The 17,900-nt window shown below is 36.6% G+C and overlaps 2 protein-coding genes across 3 annotated transcripts; one reads left to right on the forward strand and one right to left on the reverse strand.

Moving 5' to 3' along the window:
• Positions 1–290: 290 nt before the first annotated feature.
• LOC104699665 (putative polygalacturonase) lies at positions 291–3,771 on the forward strand. Of its 2 annotated transcripts, XM_010415006.3 has the most exons (7): positions 291–874; positions 1,118–1,178; positions 1,650–1,970; positions 2,062–2,182; positions 2,266–2,440; positions 2,534–2,604; positions 2,698–3,771. In XM_010415006.3, exons 2-7 carry the CDS (start codon positions 1,161–1,163, stop codon positions 3,411–3,413), a joined length of 1,422 nt encoding a protein of 473 aa, XP_010413308.1. In that variant the 5' UTR covers positions 291–874; positions 1,118–1,160; the 3' UTR covers positions 3,414–3,771. The 2 variants fall into 2 exon arrangements, with proteins under 2 accessions (XP_010413308.1, XP_087314990.1); XM_087458864.1 differs by having other exon boundaries at positions 291–1,178.
• A 159-nt stretch (positions 3,772–3,930) lies between these two features.
• Positions 3,931–5,195, reverse strand: LOC104699666 (auxin-responsive protein IAA30-like). The gene is made up of 3 exons (XM_010415007.3): positions 4,656–5,195; positions 4,299–4,395; positions 3,931–4,185 (listed from the first exon to the last, which is right to left on the reverse strand). Exons 1-3 carry the CDS (start codon positions 5,023–5,025, stop codon positions 4,131–4,133), a joined length of 522 nt encoding a protein of 173 aa, XP_010413309.1. The 5' UTR covers positions 5,026–5,195; the 3' UTR covers positions 3,931–4,130.
• Between the last annotated feature and the right edge of the window lie 12,705 nt (positions 5,196–17,900).

Below are 17,900 nucleotides of genomic sequence, written 5' to 3' on the forward strand. Positions count from 1 at the left end.
TGACTCCAGTGGTTCCCCACTCCGGGACCTCAGAAAGTCTCTGGTTCAACCTTCCTTTGGAATGGTTTTTTTTTTTTTTTTTCAACCTCATTATTACACAATTGTATATTGATCTAAACTCCTAATATAAAGCGGAAAGAGAAGAGTTATCAAAAAAGAAGAAGAAGAAGTAAAATTAGCAGAGTCAACTCTCACTAACGAGACACACGCCACGTGCCACGTGATCCGCTATCCACGTGATCTCACCATTTAACTCGTTTATAACTGATGATGAACCAGGTGTCAAAAACAAATTATTAGTAAAAATATTACAGAAACTTTTTCCAAAAAAAAAAACCTTTTTCTTTTCTACAAAATCAATCAATCAATCTTCGAATGTTACAAGATTTCTTCATGTCAAATTTTCTCATCTTTTTTATTTTATTTTAGAGTATAAAACAATTCTATTAGTTCGGATCACATGAAATACGCTGTTTCCTTCACCCAAAATTTAGAAAAAAATAAAAATAAAAATTGATTAGATAATACAGAGTGTTGAGTTCATAAAACAAGAGAGACTAGTAGTAGTTTTCTCTCTCTCTCTCTCTCTCTCTCTCTCTCTCTCTATTTGTCTCTTTGTAACAGAACATCGAATAAGGGTATCTACAGAACCACTCTTAGATATCATCGAATGTTCTTCTTCTTCTTTAATTATGCTTTTTTTTTTAAAGTCTCTAATTAGATTTAATCTCGCCATTATCGTACGGGAAGGAAAGAAGGAAGATAATGGCAATAGGTACGGAGGAGAAGGTAGGAGGAGGAGATGGACCTACTGCTTGAATTTTGGCGGGGGCGGGGGCACAAACGGTCTCTTTCAATGATTCTCTTGTCCAGTGTGGGTTCCCCAGTTTCCTCTCACCACTGTCCCATCTAATCACTCTTTCCAACTTGCCTACTCTCAAAAACCATGAGATAGAAATATAGAGAGAGAGATTGATAACATTTCTTTCCAAAAGTTTTGATTTTTTTTTCACCATCTCTGTGTGACTTACAGCGAAGGAAGAAGCCTAATAAAATAAGATCTCTCAGATTGTTTGTCAATATCTTTTTTTTTTTTTCTTTTTTTTTTTAAATTTAGGTTTCCTGGAGAAGGAGAGAGAGATCACAGATCTTCTATTCATATGAAGAGATCTTTCCTTGTAAGTCTTCTTTTTAACAATTTCCTCTTTCCTTCTTTTGACGTAACTTTGTCATTCCCAATCCCTCTGTCTCTCTAAATCTGTTCATCTTTGTCTTTTAAGATCTGAAATCTGGTCAGAAAGGTTGAGAAATTATTATCCTATAATTCACTCTTCTTTCTTCCTGATTTGTTGTTTTGGATTAGGTTATAGAGGTGAAAAATGTGGTTCTCACACCTAACTTTGCTTCCTCCAGTGTCTCTAATGTGTGTGTGTGTTTGCTAAGTTTCCATCTAGCTTAGAGAACATCATAGGATCACAAATGTTGTACAATAGGTGGAGAATTTTATTTAGAAACAAATGTTCTCACTGTTTTGCTCATTGCTAAGTTTTAGAGATGAAATGTTTGGCTCTCACCAAACTGTGCTTCTTATGTGTGCTATATCTATCAGAGTTTCCATTTCAAAGATTGAGATATGTTTGGTTTTGCAGCTCTTGTATGTGCTCCTGGTACATGCCTTCTATGGTGCTTGGTCTAGTAGTGTTGGAGGAAGCCTGCATTGTGAATATTCCAATTTAGCGAATCTTCACCGGCCTCACAGCGTATCCATTACAGAGTTTGGAGCGGTTGGTGATGGCGTGACTCTAAACACCAAAGCCTTTCAGAACGCTTTGTTCTACCTCAATTCTTTCTCTGATAAAGGCGGTGCTAAGCTTTTTGTTCCCGCTGGTCAGTGGCTTACCGGGAGTTTCGACCTCATCAGTCACCTCACCTTATGGCTAGATAAAGGTGCAACGATTCTCGGGTCAACGGCAAGTCTCTACCACCTTTTAGAATAGTTGCAAGCATACACATTTGTTATATGAACTGTGATCTCACTTATACAACTTTATTAATTCTCAGAGCTCAGAGGATTGGCCAGTGGTTGAGCCATTACCATCATATGGACGTGGAAGAGAATTACCTGGTCAAAGGCATAGGAGTCTTATATATGGTCAGAATCTCACAGATGTAGTCATAACAGGTACTACTACTAGTATAGCATTTATATGAACTGAACCGATAATGTTAGCCTTCGATGTTGTCTGATGGTACCAAAAATTATAGGCGAGAACGGGACAATCAATGGTCAAGGAAGTATATGGTGGGATTGGTTTAGAAATGGAGAGCTAAATTATACAAGACCTCATCTTGTTGAGCTCATGAACTCTACTGGTCTGATCATCTCCAACCTCACATTCCTGAATTCACCGTTTTGGAACATTCATCCTGTTTATTGCAGGTCAGCTCACTCTTATCATGATTCGATTTGTAAATTCCGCCAAATATTTCTTTTTTTTTTTATGTTCTGATATGAAGTTTTTTGTCTGAACAGAGATGTTGTTGTAAAGAATCTTACAATTTTGGCTCCTCTTGAATCTCCAAATACAGACGGAGTTGATCCAGGTGAGTTATCTTGTCAAATGTAGCAAAAGAACTGTTTTGAAGTCTGAAATTATTCTTCTTATTACCTTTGGGATTTTTGTTTTCTATTTGCAGACTCATCAACTAATGTTTGCATAGAGGATTGTTACATAGTTACCGGAGATGATTTAGTGTCGATAAAAAGTGGATGGGATGAGTATGGAATATCATACGCAAGACCGAGCTCCAAGATCAAGATCAATAGGTTAACAGGTCAAACTACTTCAAGCTCAGGAGTCTCAATAGGAAGTGAAATGTCAGGAGGTGTATCCGAAGTATATATCAAAGACTTACATTTATTCAATTCGAGTACTGGAATCAGGATCAAGACTTCTCCGGGAAGAGGAGGGTATGTCAGAAACGTACACGTCTTGAACGTGAAGCTAGATAATGTAAAGAAAGCGATAAGGTTCACGGGTAAGTACGGTGAACATCCTGATGAAAATTTTGATCCCAAAGCGCTCCCAGTTATCGAGAAAATAACGTTTGAGAATGTTCATGGCGGTGGGATCGGTGTTGCGGGTCTTCTTGAAGGTATAGAAGGAGATGAGTTCAAGAATATATGTTTCCTTAATGTCACTCTTACAGTGAAGAAGAAGAATTCGAAGAAGTCTCCATGGGAATGCTCAAATGTTAGAGGTTATTCACAGTGGGTTTCGCCGGAGATTACTTGTGATTCTTTGAAAGAGAGTATATTCCCGGAGCATCAGTCTGATTGTTTTGGGTTATCGGAAAATAATCTGGAGATATCAAGTGGTTTAAGTAGATCACCATGGTTACTTTCTTGGTAAGTTACTGTGAAGTTTTGAAAACAGTTTGCTTGATTCTAAAGAAACCTCTTTCGATTTCTCCTTACAATTTTTCCTTCAGAGGTTTCGTTTTCTTACAGTGATGCTTTCATTTTTTTTTTTTTTGCTGTTTTGTTGTAATTTGTAAATTTGTGTGCAGTGAGAAAAAATAATCAGAGTGGCTTAAGATTTTTTTTCTCTTTCTTTCTTTTTGGTTTTTGTTTTTTTTCTTGTATGGGCTTTTTAGTGCTTTGGTGGAGCGGAAACCAAGTGTAATATCTCCGACAGAGTCTTTTTGGAATTTTTTGACAATTATCTTTCGTTCTCAATTTCCATATCTATAACAAAACTTTTAACTGTCTATCAGTGTTGTTTACTCAGTAAAAGTAATTAAAAATTGATATGGAAATGGGAATTGTCTTGATTTGGTTAAACTAGTTTTACTTTGTTACTTGATATTCTGTGACTAAAACTAGTAATAATAAACCAAAAACATATACATTTTGCATTCTCAATGAAATTTAGTGAACTTAAAAGGGTCTGCATTAGCTAAAACTTGTTTGAAAAAATTGCCTCCTTACAAGTTACAACCGATTTTTTATATAGAAACAAAAATTTGAATGAAATCTAGAACAAGTGATTTACATCAGACAAAACTAACTTTTTCCCCACCACTGTATTGGTCAATCCTAGATTCAACACCTTTGCTTTTTTAAAACATCAGTAGTGGTAAGCTCTTGAGATCTTCAGTCTTCTCACGCTAGACAAGAACATCCTACAATAATCAATTAAGTCCCGTTAATTAGATTTCTACATAATCATTATGTCCTTTGTATTAAAAATTAAATGTTTAATAAGAGATTAGTAGATAAATAAAAAAGTACTTACTCCCATGGAACATCTCCAACCATCATCCAGTCACCTTCTTTGTCTGCGTACGTTAGCACATGACTCTTCTCACTACACATCTCTTCTTCTTCAGCCCCTGTTTTAACAAATTATTGCCATTATTAGTTTTCACTCTTATGTACCATCTTAATGATAAATAATGGTTTTGGTCTACATGCAAAGAGATATAACTAGTTGTTGGAAGGGTATATGTTATATTTAATTATATGATCTTACTCTGATCCGTTACATTCGTAATTTGGGTAAATCATCAAATGAATCTCTCTTAACAATACTAAACTATAGTAGTAGTCAACATGCAAAAAGATATATGTGAGTTTGTGTGTGGATACTTACAAAGGATTGAGGCGTTGAACATGTAGTCGAGAGTTGTGATCAAATCATGGTATCCATTAAGAGATAGTAGATCGATCTTTCTTCCGATAGGAACTCCTTCCATGTTCACCTTCACGTAGAAGCTTCCGACGCTATTACACTCGTTTTGATCTTCTTCTTCCATGATCATCATTTCCTCATCACCCGCACCCACTCCACCGTATTCATGGTTTTCTCCACCGTTGTAATACTGTCCCGACGATGATCCAAAGCTGAGTCCGAGCCTCAGGTCCGTGCTTAGGTTCCGAGTATTACTCGAAGACACACCAAACGGGTTGCTTTTGCAGCTGCTCTCTATCGATGAAGACGATGAGCTTCTCCCTCTTCCCATTATTCTTTTTTTTTTCTGCTATTTCTCTCTCTATGATTTTATCTAAAACAAGTGATTAATGATTTGAACGTGTGTGTTATATATATAGACGAGGAATTTTTTTTGGTTTTTGTATGTAATATAAAATATTGCTTAGAAGGAAGAAGTAATGTTGAAATGGTCTTTCTGATATAAAGTAGTATTGGTTTTTAATAGTATTAAAAAAAAATGGAGATGGTGGAATGATGAGACAGTGTTGTTAAAGATGTTGTCCATGTAGCAGACAAGTTATACGTGTCATGCGGACACTTGGTCAAAGTGTTGGTTTTGACTTTGTGCTCGGATTTTTTTGCTGGGTTTGTTCTAATTTAATTTTTTGATTGTTTCAATGTGTTAGTAAATGAATATTCGACTCCTAGTACTCTTTTGTTTTTTCTTACCAAAACAAAATTACTAAAATAAAATAAAAAGACGGTCTGATTTCTTGTAAACACAGACACTAGTGCTTAATTAGTGTTGGAATTTACTATTTTAGTATCTGAGTAAATGAATTATCTGTTAAGACAAATATATAAATGACTAAGATCGACGCTTGATTTGGCTTCATATATAGCAATATCTTATGAAAAAAAAAATCAAATGCTAGCCTTAGATTTAAGAAATTATATTGGATATATAGTAGGGAATGCTCTAAACCGGATAAGAACATAATTTCTTAAATAAATACAGTATAGACCAAAGTACAGATTAAATTGTTAGAAAAACATTCATTAATCCGGCCTAATTTATTCAAGTTCAATGCATGAGATTATCGTGACGCGCATTGATGCATTCGTGGGTTCGACAAACACCACTTCCATAGTTAAGGGTTTTCATTCTTTTGTAATTGTATCCGAGAGAGACACTTTAAAACAAATGTTTTTCTCAAAGCACTAAATCAATACTCTAATTAAACGTCTGTTAAATTAATTATCAACTGCTAAACACGTCTCGTTTACGTCATCAACTCTCTAATAAGTAATGTTCTTTAATTATGACCCCAAAAAAAAAAAAAAAAATCTACGTGGATTCCATCGTAGTATCCAAGCATGACAAGAGTTTGGGCTTCGCATGATTCTAATCCACGTCGCTATAGCATCACTTTATCTTATAATCATAAAGCTATAGCATTAGCATCTATGGTCAAGTCCAACCACTACTATATTTTTCCAATATTAAACCAACTTACCAACCTTTTGTGTAACAATCGTCCAAAGTGAATAAAAGTGATGCTAATCTCCTACAAATCGTGATCAGAATTCTATTTTTAATTGAGGCAGATATTTTGCTTCCGTAGATTTCATCGTATGGATATGATGATTACAAATTTCATATAAAAATTTGCCAGAGACCAAAACACATCATGTTGGTGTGTTATCCGTCGCTGGTACGTATACAAAATAGTGACTTTAATAACTGTGTCTCTTTGGTTAGGATCAAGATTCTATTCATTGCATTTGGATATAAACATATATATATATATATAGTCATTTTCGATTCGATATATATATATTAAAACTTCGGTCGCCAGAAAAAGTGCATGTTCCTTGGTTTTGTACGTTACATGTAATAAAGTAGAAGCAAAGAAACAAATAAAGAGATCGAGAAAAAAAGTAAGAAGAAAGAAAAGTGAGAGAAGATGGAGGCAAGGGAAGCATGAGTAATGAATGCGTAACCTTAAAGAGAGGAGCTAATGAGAGATGCTTCGCCTATGGACTAAGGACTGAGGATACGTCACAATTCTCACACTTGAAAACATATATTTTTGCAAGCACGAGACGGTAAACACCATCGACAACATTTCATATTCCCCACGTCACGTGCCTTTTTCCACGTGTTTGCTCACTTTGTCGCCTCCACTTCTACTCTTTTACAATCACTCCTTATTAGCTTCTTCATGACCAATCAATATGATTAGAACTCCTAGTTTTCTCTTTTATAATTGGAAGATTTTTCCCAAAGGTTTTTTTTTAACAACTAAACCCAATTCTGATAGGTCTAAGTTAGGTCAATATATATGTGCAACTGGTTTCTTATTTTTAATTATTTTTTTTTTTTTGTAAACTTGTGAATTTCATTTAAAATGAAACGTTTGCAAAGTAAAACAATTTAGATACATAAGGCCATCCCTTGCCAAAAAAAATAAAACCAAGAGAGGGTCTAACAAAGCCGGACGATGAGTAGATCAACTAGTCATATCGAAGCCAGGTTTGCAGAAGGTTTTTGAACTTACTGCGATGTTGTTTTGCCAAGATCGCATCCCTGATTTGACGGTCCAGAGCTTTGAAAAGTACCAGAGCATCTGTGGAAATGTTGTTGTGGTAGCGAGTGTTTCTCTTCATCCAGATGGCGTAAAGAGTGGCCTGAGCCACAAGTCTCCGCAAAGGACGGGGAGAGATAGAATCTCTGTTATCCAGCCAAGTAGAAAAAGCTGTCCAAGTGTGAAAAAGGATCGGACCATACCCTAGCCGGACATTGATTTTCATCCAGATTTGCTCACTAACCTCACAATGGAGAAATAAGTGATCCCTTGTTTCCAAATAAGAAGCGCATAGACAGCAACTTGAGTCAATGTCCATTCCCCAACTGACAAGTCTGGCTCTTGTAGGAAGTCTGTTTAAGTGCATCAGCCAGAACATGAAGGCATGCCTCGGAACATGTCCCTTGTACCATACCTGAGTAGTCCATGGTTGGTGCTCCGATTTGGGTCGAAGAGTTTCCCAGGTTCGTTTGGTGGAGAAGTTATTGAGCTAATCTCCCTCTACCAACCACACTAGGGAATCTGATTCTAGGGACAGGGGGACTTGAATTGAGGTGAGATGAATATGGAGGGCTTCAGCTGAAGGTGAACGAGCAGGTCTGAGATTCCATCCGGTTGAGTTACAAGCATCTGAGATTTTCCCTGTTAAAGGAATACCCGTTTGAGCAGGCCCCGTCGGCCCCATGTACTCAATCAGTGGACCTAAGGGAGTCCACCAGTCGAACCAGAAGCTTAATGATTTACCATTCCCCAGGGTGCCTCTGATGAATTGTCGAGCTAGAGGGCGCAGGTTTAGCATGATTTTCCAAGTCCATGAGTTCTGCTTCTTCGCATCGATATGCCAGAAGGATTTGTCTTTAATATTGGTATTTCTAAGCCAAAGCGCCCAAAGTGAGTCAGTTGCTGTAAGAACTCGCCACAGAAGCTTGAGGCAGAGAGTTTTGTTCCAATCAGTTAGAGTTCTGAACCCAAGACCACCCTCTTGCTTGGGACGACATAAACTTTGCCAGGCAACTTTGGCTGAACACTTTTTGTTGACATCACCAGTCCAGAGGTAATTCGAACAGAGACTTTCAATCTTCTTCAGGCAACCTTTAGGGGGAATGAAGGCTGACATCCAAAAATTAAGCATTCCATATATCACCGATGATATAAGTTGAGCTCGACCAGCGTAAGAAAGGGCTCGAGAAGACCAAGAAGAAAACCGGTTAGTTATTTTATCAAGCAGAGATCGATAATCTGGAAGTCTGAGTTTTCGATGCATCAGAGGCAATCCAAGGTATCTGATAGGCTGTGAACCAATTTTGAAACCAAGAGAAGCGATCTGGGAGGTTTCAACTTGGTTCAGACCTGCAATAAACAGTTCAGTCTTGTTGATGTTCATGGATAGACCTGAGATGGATGCAAACTCTTGGAGGGTCGCAGTGATATTCCTCAATGAGTTTACTTTACCATCAAAAAACACCATGATGTCGTCGGCAAACGCCAGATGGGTTACCGTCGGGTCAGTGGCGTTTGGATGAGCTCCAATGCAGTTATTACTGTATTTAGTTGACAACATCTGGGAAAAGACTTCCATTGCTAGCACAAAAAGGTACGGGGATAGGGAATCACCTTGTCTCAAGCCTTTGGTACTGCTGAAATATCCACATAACTCTCCGTTTATGCAGATTGAGAAGCTTGTGGTGGAAATACATTCATTTATCAGAGAGATAAAATGCCTTGGGAAGTTCATTGCTTCAAGAGTGTTGATGATGAAGCTCCAGTGAACAGAATCGAAAGCTTTCTTAAGGTCCACCTTTAGCATACCTCTCTTGGATATGTCCTTTTGGTTGTAGCCTTGCACGAGATCAGTTGCTAGGAGAATGTTTTCAACAAGTAATCTGCCTTTTATGAATGCGGATTGATTATTTGAAATCAGATCAGGGAGAGCCTTTTTCAACCTATTCGCCAGTAGTTTTGAAACAACCTTGTACACAGTATTGAGACAGGCTATTGGACAGAATTCTGGTAATCTTTGAGCATTGGGAGTCTTTGGGATTAGGGAGATGATAGTTGCGTTCCATTGCTTCAAGAGCTTGCCAGAGTTGAAGAACTCCAAGACAGCCGACGTGAGAGATTGACCGACGTGTCCCAGTGTGCGGTGAAGAACTCTGCACAGTAGCCGTCTGGACCATGGGCTTTGTTTTTAGGTAGAGAAAATACAATCTTCTTTATCTCCGCCGGCGTGACAGGAGATGATAACTCTTGGATTGTAGTGGGAGAACAGCGCTGGGGGACTATAGCAGCAATCTCCTGAGCAGAAGTCGTTGAATGGTCCCGTTGGTCACCAAGTAATCTTTGAAAATACTCGATTGCCAGTCTTTGTATCCCTTGACTAGAATCCACAATCTGATCGTTTTCATCCAGAAGGAAGATGATTTCATTATGAGCTTGCCTGATGAGAATTGAGCGATGGAAAAATCTTGAATTTTTATCCCCCTCCTCCAGCCAGCAAATACGAGATTTTTGCCTCAAGTAAACTTCCTCCGCAGATGCTAAAGTACACCATCTCCGGTGTGCTTTTTCCTCCTGCAGAATCAGAACCGGGGATGGAGACGAAAGAAGTTGTTGTTGGCAATGGAGAAGATCAGAGTATGCTTCCTTGACTCTCTTCTCAATCTCAGAGTAGTGTTCTTTACTAAAAGCTTTAATAATTGGCTTTAGTTCCTTAAGCTTCTTGGAGAGTTGAAACATTTCTGTTCCCTCAAACTCTAAACCTTCCCAGCAGAGATGAATCAGGGAAGCAAAGTCTGGATGTTGATTGAGGAGGGTTAAGAATTTAAATGGCTTCTTCCTCTTAGGCTTGTGAGAGTCCAAGAAGAGACAGCTTGGACTGTGATCAGAGAAGCCAGGTTCACCAAACACCGCGAACGAGGATGGAAATATGAAGGACCACTCATCATTAACCAAGATCCTGTCAAGCTTCTTTGCAACAAAATTACAAATTATGGTACCAAAATTTAAATATAACAAATTACAAAACCTATACATGACTCTTAATCAACGCTTAAGTCATATAGTGATACGATCTTGACTCATTTGTAAAGTGTCGTTATCAAATTAGCTAAATAGAAACACATACAAATCTTCTGAACCCGAAACATTCAAACATTGACGTTAATTATCAGAATAACCGACATTTATTGCGTAGATACCGTTTGGTTTGAAGAAGCAAATATAGATTTTAGAAAGAAAGGGAAAAATAAATAGCTTGAACCAAAAAAAAAACTGTTATTATGATGATTTTTAAGAGAGAGGAAAAAAAACAAGTGAAAAAAGATAAAGAAGAGATATGTTCCCCACCACCCCTACCATTATCATCACCATTCCTCACTTTTTTTTTTTTTTTTCTTTCTTTCTTTTTTCTTCAAACCTTTCTCTACACCATTTTTTTGTCCCCTTCATTATATCTATTTATGTTATCGTCTACTCTTCTTTTGTTTTTGTTTCTAGATTACCAATATGTTTCATGTATTTGGTCAGTATTTTCTATGGATAGGTATAAACTTTCTGAAAGCGAAAAGCAAAAAAAAAAAAAGCAAGATATAAAGAGAAGTCGATTTATTCTAATATTGAAGTAGATAAAAAAGGAGTCAATTATAAGCAAATTAAATCATAGCTGTTTACAATATAAGAAAATGGAGATGAGGTCTCAGAGAAAAATATTTCAAAAGGAAAACAGTATGTAGTGACTCTCAGATTTCAAGGCACTCATAGTTTTTAGTTTCAAGATTTAATGATAATGTCTGGTCCTTTTATAAATCATTAAGTTGTAAGAGAGATTTTCCTCTTTTTTAAAAAAATATCTCTAATAATTTACTTTATGTTTATCATAAATTATGATAACTCGACTTTACTGCAATGTGTTTGCTTGTCAGTAAAAACATGGGCTGGCTTCAAATCAGGATGATTGCATGTCTCGTGACTCTTTTGTAGCCTCCCTTGTTGGCCAACTCATTCCATTTTCTCGTTTTCTGTTTCTTTTATCTTTATAAAATCTTTTTTTGGTTCTTGTCACAAAGTTGACCATACCAATATGGAAGACAAATTATTGTATAAGAGAAAGAGATCGATATTTGACCACTCCTACATAGTATATATTTTAGGTTCGAAACATAACCAATAATTTACGGCGGTTTAACAATAAGGAAAGCGTCTATATATGTACCAGTACAACAACAAGTCATACAATGCAGTGATGCATGCGCCTTCTAATCTTCTGTTTGAAGAGTGATGAATGACTTCAAAGCTACTCCCGTTATTTCTTTTTACGAGATTTCATTTTTTTCATAAAGAAATATGTTTGCTCTCTTATAAAAAACAAACTCTTTCTATTTACTTCCCCAGTTTTACTTTACAATGAAGAATTACACTGTTATTATGATAAATAAATGATTGTGGAATACGTCTTACATGTTTTTTTACACATAAAAAGTCAGGTAGTAAATTAGTATAGCTTATATGGGAAAGTACCCATTGATTTAGAACCAAGTAGCGTGTAATTCAATTTTAATTAGAGACATCATATTTATATTTTACCAAGTAGCACCACCCCCAACCAAAGCATATTTATATTTCATCTGTGTGCGTGCGTGTTACTACTATATTGAGGTTTTACGTGCGTGCCTTTTGATAGAAGTATTGATACTATATTTTATTTTCAATTATTTGGGGTTTAGATTACGCGCTAACCCCGTGATTGATTCGGTCTTTTTTTGTAAATAATAAATTCCCCAAAATCTTCAAACATGATAATGATACGTGTGGGTGTGTAACATAATGTTTCCCTTTAGATATTAGACTCGTTGCGTATCACATAGTTTTTACCTTTCTATATATTTATTTTTTTGTTTTCACATTGACAAGGTTAAAGCCTTATTATATATATATATAGGCCCAAACAATTTGTGCATGTGCTTGCTAAGATAGCTTTGCGATTTTACTCGTTTGTTTATTAGTTTATAACTTTATATATATACCCGAGACAGTAACTTTGCAGTTTAATTCAACTATACAAGTCTACTGAAATAACAGTATAGTATTGGAGCAAAAGTACACTAAGACCATATCCACTCAAGTAACTCACTTGGATTATTTAAATCTTAATTAATTATAAAACTAATACTAAACTAATTAAAGCAACTCACTTAGTAATTTAAACAAAATCAATACTCTATTAGAGAAACTCACTTACATTACTCAATTATTTAAATAATAATTTTTTACATAAAATATAAAATAATAAAATATTACAAATTTAGGAATATTAAATATAAATTTAAAATAAGAAATATTAAACATATTATACATAATTCGGAAGAAGATTTATTGATAAGTTGCACCAAATTTTTGCCAAATATGCTCAATCAAGTCTTTTTTTTCAAACGATCATGCATTTGTGAATCATGAACGTCATTTCGAATGCCCATCAAATTATGTAGATTTGTTTGTCTATCGGTAGAATACGATAGATCAACATGAGAAGTTCCGCTTCCTTCGCCGTGATGGAACTCCGTTGGATAGTAGAAATTGTATTCATGTCGTTCGTCTTCCACTATCATGTTATGCAGGATAATACATGCTCTCATTATTTTTCCTAGTTTTCCTTTATCCAAAAAAAGTGCGGGATTCTTCACGATTGCAAATCGAGCTTGCAAGACTCCAAATGCACGCTCTACATCTTTATGACATGCTTCTTGACATTGAGCAAAGAGTTTAGCTTTTCGGCAACGTGGTAGTGTAATTGATTGGATGGAAGTTGCCCATTTGGGATAAATACCGTCAGTGAGGTAGTACGCCATTTCGTATTGATGTCCATCGACAACGTGTGAAACTCTTGGAGCTCGGCCCTCTAAGATATCATCAAACACCGGTGAGCGGTCCAAAACATTGATATCATTTAACGTACCCGGTGGTCCGAAAAATGCGTGCCAAATCCATAAATCTTGGGATGCCATTGCCTCTAGTACGATTGTCGGTTTTCCAGATTCACGTGAATATTGTCCTTTCCATGCAGTTGGACAATTCTTCCACTCCCAATGCATACAATCTATGCTCCCCACCATTCCGGGGAAACCGTGTTATTCTCCAATATTCAGTAATCTTTGGAGGTCTTCCACTGTAGGTCGTCTGAGATAAACGTCTCCAAATAGATGGATAACTCCGTCTACATATTTTTCAAGGCATTTGTGTGCGGTTGTTTCAGCTAGTCGTAAATATTCATCCACCGCATCTGCCGAACATCCGTATGCCATCATACGTATAGCTGCAAAACATTTTTGAAGTGCTGAAAGACCGAGCCTTCCAGTAGCATCATGTCTTTGTCTGAAGTACGGGACTCTATTCTCAATAGTACTGACTATGCGTTCGAACAATGGTTTGTTCATTCTAAAGCGACGGCGGAACATAGCGGGAGTGTAAGTCGGATTCTCACCAAAATAATCATTCTATAGCCGAGTGTGGCCTTCTTCGCGGTCTCTATTTATGTGCACTCGTTGGAATATTGGAGCTGGTGGTTCTTCCTCTTGAGTGTAGTTATATTGAATCCCTTCCACTATACTATCAACTTCCTCCTCTACGATTTGATCAACTTCATGATCAGAACTCCAATTAGACATTATTAGTCAAATTGGTTTAGTTGTGAGGCTTATTGGAAGTTGGGTTTTTTTTTTAAGGTTTATGGAAACCTGTTAGTTTGGTAATGGAAATATTTAACAAGAAGAAATGAGAACAAGAAATGAGGAGAAGAAATGAGAACAAGAATTGAGAAGAAGTAATGATAAGATAAATGATCAGGATGATAAGATAAATGTTTGTTATGTTTTAGGGAGGAAGAAATGAAAAGAAGAATTGATCAGAAGCGCAAATGAAATTGAACATGAACCTTCAATATATAGACCTTCCAAACACAATCAATACCCATTCACGGGTTACAAAAACAAATACAACAACCCAAAACACATTCACGGGTTGCAAACAGTCCGCTCAACAAACAAAAGCCGACCACACTTAAACAAAACAGACACCCGTGAATGGCACTAAAAAACAACCAACACATTCACGGTTCCAAACATAACACATCAATACAAAAAAAGACAGCTTCCATTCGCTTGACTACCAACATGTTTCACTTTAGATGGCAACGAGACAGCTTCATATGTCATCCCAAAACCCGAAACAAAAGAAGAACACAAGTTAAACAATAGTTTAACAAGACTTAAACGATAGTTAAACAAAAGAAGAACACAAGTTAAACACAAGTTAAACAATAGTTAACCAAGACTCAAACGGTGTTAGTTCGTAAACCTAAATGTTTGTCAACATTTGATCAACCAGTTTGTCTTTAAGTAGGACTTCAGCAGGTGTTAGTTCACCCTTGTTAAGCAGGCTGTCTAGCAATTTCATTTTGTCGTGCCTCTCTTTAGCCGCCTGTTCTTGATCCTTCATTGCTATTATCTTATCCAATTTACTGACAGAACCATCATCCACATTAATATTAACTGCAGGTTTCTTTCTTTTTTTTTGGCAGCTTTAACCCCCGGAGGCCTCATCTCGTCTCCACCATTGCTCGAAGGAGCTGAGAAATCTCCTTCAGAAGCAAGCTTAGTACGTTTATTGCTACATTCTTCATGTCGTTCTATGATCCATTTCTGATCATTCTTCAGTTCTCTCCAATAATGTCCAAGCATAAACGACTTCTTCATGTCATTCTTGTAAAACTCATACGCCATGCTCACAACATCATCTTCTGATTGTCCACTCTTCCTTCTTGTACTCGCTTGTGAGTAACACCCAACAAACTTGTTGACTTGGTGGTTTATCTTACTCTACCTTGCCTTACATTGTGAAGGCCCTCTTGTGTTTGAAGTAGCATCTCCATCATGAGCTTTGTAATAGTCTGCAACCCTCTTCCAGAAACTTTGTAACCGCTGGCCGTTGCTCACCACTGGATCATTGTTTGTGTTTAACCAAGCTCTTATGAGATGAACATCCTCCTCTGCACTCCACCGTTTCCTACTTCCTCTGCCTCCGTCTTCATCAATCTCATCTGCTGTAACCTCGGTACAATCTTCAGATTCAGATGTAGGGGTTATTTTAAGAGGCTGAGAAGAGAACCCAGGGCTAAAGTTTAAAGGCTGAGAAGAGAATTTATTAGTAAACTGAATAGGTTGAGAGGATAGGGTGGAAATAGGAGGAATAGGATTATCAGAACAGTTGGAGTCTTTTTGAGAATTCAAAAGATCAACAAAATTTTGATCCCAAAAACGATAAGGGTTTCTAGGATCCATTGCTTGTGTTAGTGTAAGCTGAGAGTTTAGGTTTGTAAAAATTGAGAGTTTAGGTTTATGAAAACGAAAGGGTTTGGAGAGATAAACGTTAAGAGTTTGGGTTAGTGTTTAACAATGGTCGTTTATATTGACCTCAAGGTTTATGTGAGCTTTAATACTAAAGGTTAAACAAAGAGAATAAATGTTTATTTAGCTAAAGACTAATGAGTGTTTTAGTACTAAAGAGATATACTTTTAGTATATCTCTATGAATAGAGCGATTGAAACACTTTTCAGTAAATTTTCTTGGGTAAACATTTTCAAAAAACTGATCTTTAAAGTCAATACTAAATTCAAACTCAATCATATAGGTTTTGGAAAATTTTACACACAAACTCAAACTCAACCACATGATCAAACAACATAACAACACAAGGATTAAATTTAAGACACACACGGTTTTGAAAAAATTTAAACCCTTGAGCAAATTTTTAAACACACATAGGTTCATCACTTATCAAATACAAAAACACACGGTTTGATGTTCAATTATTTTACCGAACATCAAACATTCTCATCATCAAATACAAACATAACACATCAAGACAAAGACAAACATAACACTTCAATTCTTCTTACAATCTATAACACGTAGACAAACATAACACTTAAACAATATAAAAAGCTACACATTCATCACAAACACAAACTCAAACAAAACCAAACAACAACAATGAAAGCTAGAGTAGCATACCATTACAAGTAAGAGAATCCAACCGTGTGTCCACTTCACCTTAACCAATCTTCACCATTTATCAGCTACACACACTTTATGAAGCACCTTGCACAAAACATGACAACCGGATCAACATTGATCACACAATTACTTATACAAGACATAAACTAAAACATTGTACTCCTAATATTGAGAACAACACAAGGATTCAATCAACAATCTATAACAAAACAGATAAACATAAGATAACAAGAACATAAAAATGTACTAATTCTTGAAAAAACTATCAGACAATAACTCGATTAAAACATAAATCCAATCACCCTCCAAAAAAATTCTCAAAACCGATTGAACATCAAACTAATCTCATAATCTACGCCTAATAAGTCAAATCGAAATAAAACATTTACCAATCTAACAATCAATCAATTAATCTGAAACCCTAACTATTATAGACAACCAAAGATTAATTTCAAATACATGCAATAAATCAGAAAGGAGAAGACAAACCTTCTATCTCCGATTCGGTAGCCAATGGACCTCACCGTTCCCTGTAGGCCACCAGAAGAATCCTCCGCCGTCGTTGTCCCACTAAAAGGAACCACCGCCGTTGGTAGCCGTGAGAACCGAACCATCAACTCTCACGATTGAGCCGATCTGGAAGCCATCGCCTCCGAATGACCAACTATCCTCCAATATAAGTCGGAAAAATCAAAGACATAAACGAAAATCCATTGATTTTTCCGATTCGAGATGAATCGCCTCTTCAATCGTTTGTCTTCTGCGAGAGAGGAGAGAGAGACAGTCGGGAGAAAGAGAGAAGAAAGGGGAAAGAAAAAAAAAACATTTTATATTTTTGCTCCAACCTACCACAGGATGCCACATAGCGTTCTTAACCCGTTGCTAAAATTGCTTTCCATAGCAGCGATCCTCACTTTCGTGAACCCATAATTAGGTTGTTTAATATTATTTTGGAACCTAAAAATATGAGTATTCATGAGAGTACTCATGAGTGGAGTGGAGATGCTCTAAAACTCGTGTTTTGTTTTGAATTCACCTCCCCGCCTACATGGGAATTTACTTTAACGGTCAAACTAGTTTGTGTCGGCTTGGTTTGTGTTGCCGACTGGTTTACGTTTTGGTCTAGACGTCTAGTGTTTGCGATATACTTTGAAGTTTGAACCTCGACGATTATGTAAGAAGAAAATATATATATATATAGTAGATGACAGAGCAAAAAAAGAAAAAGAAAAAAAAGAATGAATGCATGAGATGAGAGTGAGTCACTGTTTAGGAGGGGACAAATGTCTAAATACATTGCAAAAGGGGACAAGAAAAAAATAAAGGAACTACAAAAGGTACTAAAGAACCACGTGGATATCACGTGAACTTCACGCTCTTTTTTTATTATTTAAATTTTACCTCTGTTATGACTTGTCCCACTTTGCCCTTTATGAAGAGAAGAATGCTGTCAAAGCACCCCCTCATGGGTCCCCCTCATATTTTATAGTGGGCCCCGGCCCATTCCTCCTTGTCCTTGTACTGTGAATTT

The sequence above is a fragment of the Camelina sativa genome, chromosome 7 (assembly GCF_030686135.1).
Source record: "Camelina sativa cultivar CO46 ecotype springtype chromosome 7, ASM3068613v1".
In the NCBI taxonomy this organism is placed as follows: domain Eukaryota; kingdom Viridiplantae; phylum Streptophyta; class Magnoliopsida; order Brassicales; family Brassicaceae; genus Camelina; species Camelina sativa.

Coding starts and splice junctions, on each gene's coding strand:
- LOC104699665 (XM_087458864.1), top strand. Junction 2,441..2,533: donor ATTCATCCTGTTTATTGCAG/GTCAGCTCACTC, acceptor TTGTCTGAACAG/AGATGTTGTTGTAAAGAATC. Junction 2,605..2,697: donor TACAGACGGAGTTGATCCAG/GTGAGTTATCTT, acceptor TTCTATTTGCAG/ACTCATCAACTAATGTTTGC.
- LOC104699666 (XM_010415007.3), bottom strand. CDS start 5,025: ATGGGAAGAGGGAGAAGCTCATCGTCTTCATCGATAGAGAGCAGCTGC. Junction 4,396..4,655: donor GTTCAACGCCTCAATCCTTT/GTAAGTATCCAC, acceptor TTGTTAAAACAG/GGGCTGAAGAAGAAGAGATG. Junction 4,186..4,298: donor GTTGGAGATGTTCCATGGGA/GTAAGTACTTTT, acceptor TGATTATTGTAG/GATGTTCTTGTCTAGCGTGA.